The sequence below is a fragment of the Coregonus lavaretus genome (genome assembly GCF_964263955.1).
Source record: "Coregonus lavaretus genome assembly, chromosome: 23".
Lineage (NCBI taxonomy): Eukaryota > Metazoa > Chordata > Actinopteri > Salmoniformes > Salmonidae > Coregonus > Coregonus lavaretus.
This window is the reverse complement of record NC_140010.1, coordinates 40966761-40980298: the sequence shown is the minus strand read 5'-3', so window position 1 is coordinate 40980298 and position 13538 is coordinate 40966761. Positions and strand designations below refer to the sequence as shown.

The window sequence follows — 13538 nt, the reverse complement described above, 5'->3', positions numbered from 1 at the left end:
TGAACATTCCTCTGGCCCCTTCTCCAGTCTGTTATGCTTACAGCCATTGGGCATACTCTTTACACTGATGCATGACCTGATTATTAAGTTCTCACATATAAATTCACATACACACACACAAACTCACTCACTCATGCACACATACAAAAGAGGAGGTAGAAGCATCTCCAGTCAGATTTTGTCCAGTCAGATGAAGCCCGGTGGTAGTTTGTGCTTGGGGATGGGGTGAGCAAGCCAGCGCTCGATGGAGTTTTCTCCAATGCTGAGGCAGCCAAAAAAACAACCAGTACACACACACAAAGAGCCCCAATCCACCAACCTGAACCAGGCCACTGTCACAATGACAACACAAACACCACAGGGGAACAATAAGCCCCTCTGCTTTCCAGAAGCCCAGGCCACAATAAAGAGCCATGCGCCCAGGGACTCCGGCTGTTTGACACAACAGACCACCGAACAGATTCTCAAGCCACTCAATGATGTCTATGCATGGTGACTAGCCTTCTTCTGACACACCCACACACACGCTCCCGCATTCTCTCGTCTCATACCCGCATTCTCTAAGAACAAGGGACATGCCTCTGCCAAGACGTCGATCCTCCTTCTTGGGCCAGCCCACCGCTGCAGAGCGTCCGGGTAGCGCCAGCACCAGGGCTGGCACCGCGGGCATCACCACAGCCCCCCGGGGCGTCTTTGTGGGGACAGCCCCCACGAGCTGCGCCTCCAGCCTGGGTACGCGCGTGTCGCGGCGCGCCCTGGGCATCAGCAGTGTGTTCCTGCAGGGGCTGAGGAGCACGGCCGCGCCTGTGATGCCCCGCGGGGCCGGGGCTGGTGGCAGGCAGCACCCCGGGGGTGCTGAGAGCCTTAACGCCTGCCTGATGGAGTACAGGGACAAGGTGCGTGCCCTGGAGCTTCTCAACCAGCAGCTGGAGGAGCAGATCAGACAATGCCTGGATCGTAAGGCGTCCAGCGCCGGAGCCTGGGGTCCCCTCAGACAGGACTGGGAGGATGTCTACAGACAGGTAAGCAAGGGGGAAGAAGGAGGGAGTGGAGGATGATGGGTAGAAAGGTTACAGATAGGTAAGGGGGAGAAAGGCAGAGCAGGGAGGAGAGGGGTAGAGAAGGACTAGGAGGACATCTACAGACAGTTAAGGAAGGACGAGGGAGAGAGAGAGGGAGTTGAGTATGATGGGTACAGACTGGTAAGAAGGGAAAGAGAAAGGGAGAAGAGAAGGGAAGATAGAACGGGAGGAGAGGGGTAGAGAAGGACTGGGAAGACACATATGGACAGGTAAAGAAGAGAGGGAGTCCTAGAATGAAGTTAAGAAAGCTCCTGCTGATCCGGCAGTGCAGCATTTTACTGTTCTGTGCCTCCGACCTGATGGGAGTAGGTTGAAGCACTGATTGAGTGGGTGGTCGGAGCTGGAGATTGTGGCGGGATTTGCGCTGGATAGTGTGTTCATTTAAAAGTGACAGTTTTGGAATGGGGAGTCTAACTTTGATGCAGTGTTTATGATCCTCAATTGTTTATTGCACTGTGAGACTGTTAGCATATTTTGTCTTTTTATTTACCTTTATTTAACCAATGGAAACCCATTGACACCAGCGTCTCATTTTATAAGGGTGCCCTGGGAACAATACATCAACATGATCAGCCTCAATACAACACTATAAATGTACAATGACACATTACAACAAATAAAATTCAAAAGTGACAGATACAATTATACATCAATCAAAACATAAATCAAAACAAGTGCAATTCTCCTTCACCACATTCCTCATCAAAGTCCCGCACTGACTCTTCAAGACCAGAGAGTCAAGCCTCAAAGTGGCCTGCAGGTCATTCCATGCACTAGGGTCACAATAACTAAAAGCAATCTTCCCGGACACTGTGGAGACCCACTGTACCTCTAGAGCCAGCCAGTCTTGAGAGCGAGTCTGATGGTGGCTGGATTTCCAATAAAGAAATGATGTTGAAGTATTGCAGTCTTCCATAGATGAGGTGGAATGCACTATGATGCCATTATAATGCACTCTAAGACTTGGCACAGGCATGCATGGCCCCCCTTGTAATCAGTGATGTAGTGAGTAAACAAAACAGGTGGGTAAACGCTGACCACCTTTCGTGGTTTATAAAGTAACGCGGTTTTCATATAGGGAGTCTGGTCTTATTATCATCTGATAATGAGCCTGACTTAATAACAGCTATTTTGAGTCCGTTGAAAATGACCTGCATAGAGAGACTTAACATACCATAAGCCTTATAATTAGACATTGTAAAGGCGCACACATGCTTATAACAAGTAATAGAGCATTATACCTGTATGTAGAATACCCATTTATCGAAAAATTCACCCTACGTTGGACTCAGAACATCTGTTGCACCCTACTGGACAGACTGACATGTTGCAAAATCTCCCACACAGGTTAGTGAGTCCATCCTTGACAATGCCAGGCTAATGCTACAGACAGAGAATGTGCAGGCCAACGCTGAGGACTTCAAGGACCGGTGAGCATACACTCTCCACGCATCATCTCTCCTCACATCCTCTCTCCTCACCTCCTTCCCAAAATGTCAGAACCTGGGGAATCGAGGAGAGCATGGAGAAGAACACCTTGATTTTTGAGATTCACTTTCTCTCTGTCCTGTAGGTATGAGAATGAGCAGCCCTTCAGGAAAGTGGTGGAGGAGGAGATTAGCTCTCTGTACAAGGTGATTGACAACGCCAACCTGACCAAGTCAGACCTGGAGAGCCAGATGGACAGCATGAGGGCTGAGCTCCGAGACCTGGCCCGCAACCACGAGGAGGTGGGTCAAGCATGAAGGAATGGAGCACATAATGGGGTTTTTAGTGTGAGATATTAGAGAAAGGGATATTCCCATCAAAATACAATCTAACATTACTTTTCCCACTTAGTTCAATCCCCAAGACAGTTATTGGGTATTCATTTAGTTTACTTACCCAGCATAGAAATAAATGGAGCACATATGAACCCTAACTGCTAGCATTTCCATAGGATTCCTTTCTTGTGGGGTTTTAAGTTTTAAGACAAAATGTCCACTGACAATCATTTACCTCCATCCCAGTGAAAGCCCACACCTCATCCAGCTAGTTGTTATTTAAAATCAGATGATTAAGATCATATTGATTCTATGAATCCGGTGTATTAATGTTTTCCCATGTGTTCTGCTGCCCCCTTCAGGACGTGAGGGTGCTCTACAACCAGATGGCAGGCCATGAGGTGGACGAGCCGGACGCTCCCATTGAGACCAATCTGGACCAGATACTGGCCTACATCCGCTCCCACTGGGAAAGAGTCATCGAGAAGAACCGTGCCGAGACCGATGCCTACCTGGAATTCAAGGTAAGTTCATACTGTGGTTCCCCATGCATACAACCTTTAACACCTGAATAAACAGGGGAGAAATCAACTATTTACTTTTGATAAATGTGTAGTGGACATTAGTTGTTTATCTATTCCAGGGTCAGCTTGAGGTTTATTGTGTCTACTAGGGGCCAGTCAAAACAAACGGAATACACCTGCCCTTTGACATAGCTTGACGGCTGTACATTTGTGTGTGTGTGTGTGTGTGTGTGTGTGGGTGCGTGCGTGCGTGCGTGTGTGCATGAGTTCAGCAGGCGGAGAGTGTGGGCTGTAAGCTGAGTCGTGAGGAGGAGGAGCTGGAGAGTCTGAAGACGGAGTGTAATGACGCTGGCTGTAAGATCCAGAGTCTGCAGGCCGAAACAGAGTCCATCAGAGCACTGGTACGAATTGTGCTGCCACCTCGACAGTGTCCCTATATAGGGCAACGTTTCTGGGGACAGCTCCACCACCAATAGTGTGTATGTCAGTGGAGGCTGGTGGAGGTAGAAATAGGAAGGACGGGCTAATTGGAATGGTTGAAATGGAACAAATGAAACACAGAGTGTGTGTGTGTGTTTTGGAGGTGTCAACTGCATCAACTGTGTCAACTTGCTCCAACAGAAGCGCGGTCTGGAGAACTCCCTGAACGACGCCAAGCATTGGCATGACATTGAGCTGCAGAACCTGGGATCCGTCATTGGCAAGCTGGAGTCGGAGCTGGGCGACGTCCGCGGCGACATTGAACAGCAACGCTGTGACTATGAGACGTTGCTAGGCAACAAAATGCGCCTGGAGCTGGAGATCGGCACCTACCACGGCATCTTGGATGGGGAGGAGAGCCGCTACCACCCCTCAATGTGAGTAGCTAACTTCAGAGGTAACCTTCGAGGCAAAGTCAATTTCAAAAAATAAGATTAATAGCCCAGCAGGACAAAATACCATTAGCACATGACTTCTTAATTATATAATTTTTATAATTTTTATAATAATATTATAGCAACAGTGCTTGACTTGGTCTGAAATTGGTTCCGGACCTCATTTTGGGAGCCGGTGCTGTTTATATTTAGGTGCAGGAGCTCCACAATACTTTTGAGTTAATATTCTATAAGAGGAACAGGAGCTCAAGCAGTAGAACATTTTAGGTGCCGGTACTCAGCTCTGGTGAAATCCTGCTCAAGTCAAGCACTGGATATCAAGGTGAACTCCACGTAATATATTCCAATGGGTGAGATTTCATGACCTCCTTTGACACGGTGTTCCTCTCAACAGGTGCACAGGTGCATCAGAGCCTGAGGGGAGACAAACTCCCCTTCCTCCCCATTCAGAGCCCTGCGGCAGCTCAGCACCCCAAGGTAAAGTCTACTAGGAGGAGCAAAGCACTCTTCATGATATTAAAATGGCTCTATTGTGGTGGCAAGTTCAATAGAACAATATCTTAAAAACTCAGACTTTTTTCTGAATGTGAAGCATTCATCAGGGAGAACAGCCTGATTGTTTAGAATATTGACATATACAGGTAACTGCCAAAATAAAGAATGGTGTCGAATCCCTGCTATAGAGTTCCAGACACTTGGAGACTCTATGCCAGGGTACATTGAAGCTGTTCTGGTGGCTCTGGCGGCTCGTGGTGGCCCAAAGCCCTATTAAAAAACTTTATTTTGGTGTTTCCTTTATTTTGGCAGTTACCTGTATATCTCTTCCTAAAGCATATCCACGTACAGATCACAATGATCTTGATTTCCGCAAAAATTTTAAACACCTCCATGTGTAAACTGACTGGCGTGTGAGCGATGTAGACGTTGTTCCCTGTTTCTGGGAGCATCTTCCAAGTGCTAGTCACCCTTGTAGAAACCAATAGGGGTAAGACGTTGTTGTTAGGTTGTTTGTAATTATGGCGGACCAGGAGTGACAAACTCTTTTTAAACAATTTATAAATTAATAATGAAAATGTATTCAAATCAATGTATATATTTCCTCATCAGTTTTCAAATGTTTTCTTTGTTTATTAATTTAGAAGTGCATTATTAATGCATTAATAGTCAATTACTTTTATAATTTAATTATTGGTTTATGTTCACATTTATTTATTTATTTATTTTCTTGTCACTCCTGGTCCTCCATACTAGTATGAAAAAATGTATGCACTCACTAACTGTAAGTCGCTCTGGATAAGAGCGTCTGCTAAATGACTAAAATGTAAATGTATTAGCTTGTTGGTTCATTGGGGACGGAAATCATTTCTGCAAGTGCAGACACAAATTCTCACCTTTCTTCATACTATTTCAAAAAAATATATCTTTAATATATACATTGTTCAAGTCCTTTATACTTGATTTGATTCATTAGGATCTGCATTAGCCAACTCCAATGGCGACAGCTAGTCTTACTGGGGTCTGACACTATTCCGGTATAACTACTTATTATGTATTTTTTGTCTTATCAGGCTCCAACACATCTAGTCACTAGTGGAAAGACTGAGAACCATTTGGGGACATGGCTACTTCTTAATGATGGAGCTCAAGTTATGATTGGGTTTGGAATAACACCAATGAACATGAAGCTCTCACACCGTTGATCTCCAAGGTATCTGTGCAAAGTTTCCTTCAGAGACCATGTTCTTACTAAAGAGTTTAATAAAATCAAAACCTCTGCAAGAAAGTATCGGGTCCTCTTTTTTCAACTAAGCCTCTTTATTCAAATAGATTGGGGTTAGATTGGAATTTTCCTTTTGGGGACACTACTTTCAATAATGGCACATAAGACTACTTTGTTGATATATTAACAAAGTCTATACAAGTGGTGGGTCTAATCCTGGATTCTGATTGGTTAAAACTGCTACTTGGCCTCAACTTCAATTAAATGTAATAATGATTGAGTAAGGTGTTGGTCGTTCTCATCTCAAGAAGTTAGCCAATATAGTTTTGGAGTTGTGGCATGGTTTCAATGACTCATTTTTTAAATACCACTTGTGCCACCCAGCCTATGACCACACTGAAACTTGTGCTCAACATGACGTGAAACAATCGTGAGCACAGCATTCAGTCTGGTTTAACCAGGCTACGACTCAGCATGTGTAGAGCTCTAAATTGAAGTCATTGATAATGACATGCCTAAATTATAGTTATTGCCCTTATGAGTCAAAATGAGGATGGGGGAAAGGACATTTTAACAGGCGCTCCCACAAGACACAGCCAGCGTTCATCCATACAATACACGACACAGCACGATTCATATGAAACAGTGTCATTCGTTTATCTTAGAAAACACCGAGTTCAACACATAGTTCAACCAAACAGCGTCTCCTCAATATAAATTCTCGAATGTGGAAAAAAAGGGGGAGCAGTGATGATATTTACTTTGAGGATAGTTCCTCTGTTTAGTAGTTTATTCTTGTTCTTTGGAGTGGAGTTTCTGGTGATTCCGCGTTTGTTGATTTGTCCTATGGAAGGGTGAAACCAGCTCCTGCAAGGTGAGTCGAGGCGGTTGTATAAAGCATTAATAAACAGCTCACCTTAAGTTACATTTCAATACACTACATGTAGTCCTACTGATCTGAGTAAATAAGGACTTTATGGGCTGTGAAATGATGGCTCTCACCTCACTGGCGTGATGATCATGTTGTAGTGGGGTCCCCTATGACAGAGTAGCAGCCAGAGCAGGAGTGGGAGGGTTTCTTGAAGGAGTCATCGGTCCCCCTTCTCCTGCGCAACTGGCTCGTGCTGATGTGTTGCGTTTTCTCAATCTGCGGAGGACAATGAGCCAACACTTACTGTTAACTATACCTATAGGTATAATTCAGAAGTTTGAAAATCAAGAAAATAAGAAAATCATCAAATTTGATTATGATCAGGTATGTTTGCTTTTTTGTTATTTTTGTTGTTGTTGGAGGGACATGCATTCAAAGGAACTTTGTGCTTTTAACCCTTTGATGATTATGATTGACTGTGAAATAATCTCTATAGCTAGTGCCCCTACACGTAAATCAAAGGTCTTACATATGCTACCATCCTATTCCAAAGCAAAAAAAATATAAATGCTGCAATGAATGTCCCACGTTAAAAAAGTTCCCTCTGATCCAAGAGTCAAAGAATTAAAGGACTGCTCACCAATGTTAGTCTACTCATCAAAAGCAATCACAAAAAACAATGTTACTCCTCAAAAACTTTTAAAGATAGTGAATAAGTAATCATATAAAAAGCTTACCAAAAGAGATAGGAGGATGATTTCACCACTTGTTTCTATGGGCACAGATTGTATTGTAATTATTGCAATGGTGAAAATGACCAATGCCAATGATACCCGCTGCATTTTGTCTCTTCTGTCAAAGCCTGTGGCGGAGGGAGTCTGCTGTATTCAAGACAGCATTGACTCTAAATAGGCATGTCTGTTACAGCTGGGTGGGACCTGTTCGAAGCCCTTCCCTTTTTGTGACCAATGAAGCAATATCGTGATGTGGTTGTTTAAAGGTAGAAGACCATGGACCATGGATAACCACTATGTTAAAAAGTGAAAACTTCCTTGAATCTATGTTTAACATATTAATACCAATATTTTATCACAAATCAAAATATGCAACGTATGACCTTGCTTCTAGATAGGAAGTGTATATTTGACCGTCAGAATGAAAACTTAAAGGCTCAATCTGCAGTTCAAACAAGTGATCACCCTCATCCAGCCTGTACCCACTCTCAAATTCATAGACAGAGCTATGGATGCAAGGACTGACCATCCATGAGATAAAAAGTATAGTTTTAACCATGTTTTGAGGACATATCCTACACTGTTTGTTTATAAATACATTGTTTACAAACAATGGAGTAAAACAAGCTTATATTATGGGTTCTGATGGGGTATTACATTTGATCTAGGTTCATGAGACAATAATAAGTTATATTCTTCAAGAATCAATGGTAACATTAATTTAAAAGTCAAAAAATGGGTGCACCAATGGCAGATTGCGACTAAGTTTAGGCATAGGGCTCGAAATTAATTAAGGTTAGGGTTGAGGTCAGGTTTAGGAACAAGAGTTAGGTATAGTTTTAGTGAGGTTAGGGTTAGGGTTAATATAGCCTCTACAAATCCCAGTGTGTACAGGTCCACTCTTGTCTCTAACATTTAGAAAAAAAACATTCCAAACAGTCCCTTCACAAGTCAGAATGTTGAATAAACTTCATTTGAACTTACTCTACCTGTTGTCTATTGATTTCCTTCTGCTAGTGGAAATTTGAGACAAAATATCCACCGGAAAGTATAACTAAACCGACTTCAAAACGCAGGTCTCTGTGTGTGGTTATCACGATTTGTTTGCTCATTATCCAAGGCATGTGTACAAGACGGAAGTACATGCATACTAACCGAAGTCTTGCAGGTGTTAACATGGTTTAATTTGCGCATGTGCCAGGTGATAGAAATGTAAATGGTAGAAATCTTTTTTTAATGGTATTTTTAATTTCTACTTTTTGTTTTGGGGGGGGGGGGGGGGGGGGGGCTTAAATGTATATATATATATATATATATATATATATATATATATATAAAAACTCAGCAAAAAAAGAAACGTCCTCTCACTGTCAACTGCGTTTATTTTCAGCAAACTTAACGTGTGTAAATATTTGTATGAACATAACAAGATTCAACAACTGAGACATAAACTGAACAAGTTCCACAGACGTGACTAACAGAAATGGAATAATGTGTCCCTTAACAAGGGGGGGGGGGGTCAAAATCAAAAGTAACAGTCAGTATTTGGTGTGGCCACCAGCTGCATTAAGTACTGCAGTGCATCTCCTCCTCATGGACTGCACCAGATTTGCCAGTTCTTGCTGTGAGATGTTACCGTACTCTTCCACCAAGGCACCTGCAAGTTCCCGGACATTTCTGGGGGGAATGGCCCTAGCCCTTACCCTCAGATCCAACAGGTCCCAGATGTGCTCAATGGGATTGAGATCCGGGCTCTTCGCTGGCCATGGCAGAACACTGACATTCCTGTCTTGCAGGAAATCACGCACAGAACGAGCAGTATGGCTGGTGGCCTGTGATCATTTTGGCCCCACGGGGTGAGTTCTTGCGTGGAGCCCCAGATCGAGGGAGATTATCAGTGGTCTTGTATGTCTTCCATTTCCTAATAATTGCTCCCACAGTTGATTTCTTCAAACCAAGCTGCTTACCTATTGCAGATTCAGTCTTCCCAGCCTGGTGCAGGTCTACAATTTTGTTTCTGGTGTCCTTTGACAGCTCTTTGGTCTTGGCCATAGTGGACTTTGGAGTGTGACTGTTTGAGGTTGTTGACAGGTGTCTTTTATACTGATAACAAGTTCAAACAGGTGCCATTAATACAGGTAACGAGTGGAGGACAGAGGAGCCTCTTAAAGAAGAAGTTACAGGTCTGTGAGAGCCAGAAATCTTGCTTGTTTGTAGGTGACCAAATACTTATTTTCCACCATAATTTGCAAATAAATTCATTAAAAATCCTACAATGTGATTTTCTGGATTTTTTTTCTCTCAATTTGTCTGTCATAGTTGACGTGTACCTATGATGAAAATTACAGGCCTCTCTCATCTTTTTAAGTGGGAGAACTTGCACAATTGGTGGCTGACTAAATGCTTTTTCCCCCCACTGTACATACATCCAGTTGGAGTCGGATGTTTACATACACCTTAGCCAAATACATTTAAACTCAGTTTTTCACAATTCCTGACATTTAATCCTAGTAAAGATTCCGTCTTAGATCAGTTAGGATCACCACTTTATTTTAAGAATGTGAAATGTCCGAATAATAGTAGAAATAATTATTTATTTCAGCTTTTATTTATTTCATCACATTCCAAGTGGGTCAGAAGTTTACATACACTCGATTAGTATTTGGTAGCATTGCCTTTAAATTGTTTAACTTGGGTCAAACGTTTCGGGTAGCATTCCACAAGCTTCCCACAATAAGTTGGGTGAATTTTGTCCCATTCCTCCTGACAGAGCTGGTGTAACTGAGTCAGGTTAGTAGGCCTAGTATGCTTGGGGTCATTGTCCATTTGGAAGACCCATTTGCGACCAAGCTTTAACTTCCTGACTGATGTCTTGAGATGTTGCTTTAATATATCCACATAATTTTCTTTCCTCATGATGCCATCTATTATGTGAAGTGCACCAGTCCCTCCTGCAGCAAAACACCCCCACAGCATGATGCTGCCACCCCTGTGCTTCACGGTTGGGATGGTGTTCTTCGGCTTGCAAGCAACACCCTTTTTACTCCAAACATAACAATGGTCATTATGGCCAAACAGTTATATTTTTGTTTCATCAGACCAGAGCACATTTCTCCAAAAAGTACAATCTTTGTCCCCATGTGCAGTTGCAAACCTTAGTCTGGCTTTTTTATGGCGGTTTTGCAGAAATTGATTCTTCCTTGCTGAGCGGCCTTTCAAGTTATGTCGATATAGGACTCGTTTTACTGTGGATATAGATACTTTTGTACCTGTTTCCTCCAGCATCTTCACAAGGTCCTTTGCTGTTGTTCTGGGATTGAGCGCCAAGTCTAGGTCCAAAAGGCTTCTCAACACCTTCTACCCCAAGCCATAAGACTCCTGAACAGCTAATCATGGCTACCCAGACTATTTGCACTGCCCCCCCCCCCCCACCCCCACCCCATCCCCACCCCATCCCCCTCTTTTACGCTGCTGCTACTCTGTTTAGTATTTATGCATAGTCACGTTAACTCTACACACATGTACATATGACCTCAATTACCTCGACATGCCGGTGCCCCCGCACATTGACTCTGTACCGGTACCCCCCCTGTATAATGTATATAGCCTCCCTACTGCTATTTTATTTTACTGCTGCTCTTTAGCTATTTGCTTTTATTTTTAATTTTTTCTTAATTACATTTAAATGTAAGTCATTTAGCAGACGCTTTATTTTACATTTTTCTTTAAAAAACTGCATTGTTGGTTAAGGGCTTGTAAGTAAGCATTTCACTGTAATTTCACAAATAACATTTGATTTGATTTGCACTTTTCGCACCAAAGTACGTTCATCTCTAGGAGACAGAACGCGTCTATGTCCTGAGCGGTATGATGGCTGCGTGGTCCCATGGTGTTTATACTTGCGTACTATTTTTTGTACAGATGAACGTGGTACCTTCAGGCATTTGGAAATTGTTCCCAAGGATGAACCAGACCTGTGGAGGGCTACCATTTTTTTTTTCTGAGGTCTTGGCTGATTTATTTTGATTTTCCCATGATGTCAAGCAAAGAGGCAGAAGGTAGGCCTTGAAATACATCCACAGGTACACCTCCAATTGACTCAAATGATGTCAATTAGCCTATCAGAAGCTTCTAAAGCCATGACATCATTTTCTGGAATTTTCCAAAGTGTTTATAGGCACAGTCAACTTAGTGTATGTAAACTTCTGACCCACTGGAATTGTGATACAGTGAATTATAAGTGAAATAATCTGTCTGTAAACAATTGTTGGAAAAATTACTTGTGTCATGCACAAAGTAGATGTCCTAACCGACTTGCCAAAACTATAATTTGTTAACAAGAAATTTGTGGAGTGGTTGAAAAACGAGTTTTAATGACTCCAACCTAAGTGTACGTAAACTTCTGACTTCAACTGTATATATACATATCCTTTTAAAAAATATATTTCCCTTTATTACTTTCCAACTCCACCACCCCTTCCCTAATTGAAATAAACTAGTCAACAACAACGCTTAGGCCTCTACTTCCAGTTTATACATACTATATACAAATACCTAGGTGTCTGGTTAGACTGTAAACTCTCCTTCCAGACTCACATTAAGCATCTCCAATCCAAAGTTAAATCTAGAATCGGATTCCTATTTCGCAACAAAGCCGCCTTCACTCATGCTGCCAAACAAACCCTCGTAAAACTGACTATCCTACCGATCCTTGACTTCGGCGATGTTATTTACAAAATGGCCTCCAACACTCTACTCAGCAAATTGGATGTAGTCTATCACAGTGCCATCCGTTTTGTCACCAAAGCCCCATATACTACCCACCACTGTGACCTGTACGCTCTTGTTGGCTGGTCCTCACTACATATTCGTCGCCAAAACCACTGGCTCCAGGCCATCTATAAATCACTGCTAAGCAAATCCCCTCCTTATCTTAGCTCATTGGTCACCATAGCAACACCCACCCGTAGTATGCGCTCCAGCAGGTATATCTCACTGGTCATCCCCAAAGCCAACACCTCCTTTGGCTGCCATTCCTTCCAGTTCTCTGCTGCCAATGACTGAAACGAACTGCAAAAATCTCTGAAGCTGGAGACTCTTATCTCCCTCACTAACTTTAAGCATCAGTTGTCAGAGTAGCTTACCGATCACTGCACCTGTACACAGCCCATCTGAAATTAGCCCACCCAACTACCTCATCCCCATATTGTTATTTATTTTGCTCATTTGCACCCCAGTATCTCTATTTGCACATCATCTCTTGCACATCTATCATTCCAGTGTTAATACTAATTGTAATTATTTTGCACACACTGTATATATATTTTAGGTTGTATTTTTGACTTTATGTTTTGTTTTACCCCATATGTAACTCTGTGTTGTTGTTTTTATCGCACTGCTTTGCTTTATCTTGGCCAGGTCGCAGTTGTAAATGAGAACGTGTTCTCAAATCAAATCAAATCAAATTGTATTGGCCACATAAAGGTGAAATAAAAATAAATAAATATACATTTTATGGACACAGTCAATTTTACAAAAATTCTCTTTTGTTTGTTTTTACTCCTGAACTTCCTCTACCCTCAACCTCTCCGATCATTTTCATGATGTCCATCCGGTTTGCTTCTATATGCCATATCTTTCTAACTGTGCTCTTTCACAAAAGCTCTCAACCTATAACCTATATACTTATTATGGACACAGTATGCTTTACATTAGTTATCTTGTTGTTATTAGTTGTTGTTAGTTGGTATTAGTCCCATCCTTCAGCTCCATTCAACACCTCCAATCTATCTCTTAACACCATCCATATCGGATTTCTGTTTGCCATATATTTTTCAACTGTACTGTGATGTTTCACAAAAGTTCTGAACCCTTCTATTCTCATTGTTTCTACCGATTGTAAATTGAAAATAAACATTTTTGCTAAATGTTTTATTATATTATTGATCGATTGACTATGACTTTTCAGA

General features: G+C 42.3%; 1 protein-coding gene across 1 annotated transcript; it reads left to right on the top strand.

The window, feature by feature from the left end:
- Positions 1 to 575: 575 nt before the first annotated feature.
- LOC311098674 (phakinin-like) lies at positions 576 to 4230 on the top strand (the record flags this gene model as incomplete). The annotated part of the gene is made up of 6 exons (XM_084139210.1): positions 576 to 1022; positions 2430 to 2512; positions 2656 to 2812; positions 3208 to 3369; positions 3642 to 3770; positions 3991 to 4230. 6 exons carry the CDS (start codon positions 576 to 578, stop codon positions 4228 to 4230), a joined length of 1218 nt encoding a protein of 405 aa, XP_083995336.1.
- Positions 4231 to 13538: the final 9308 nt, after the last annotated feature.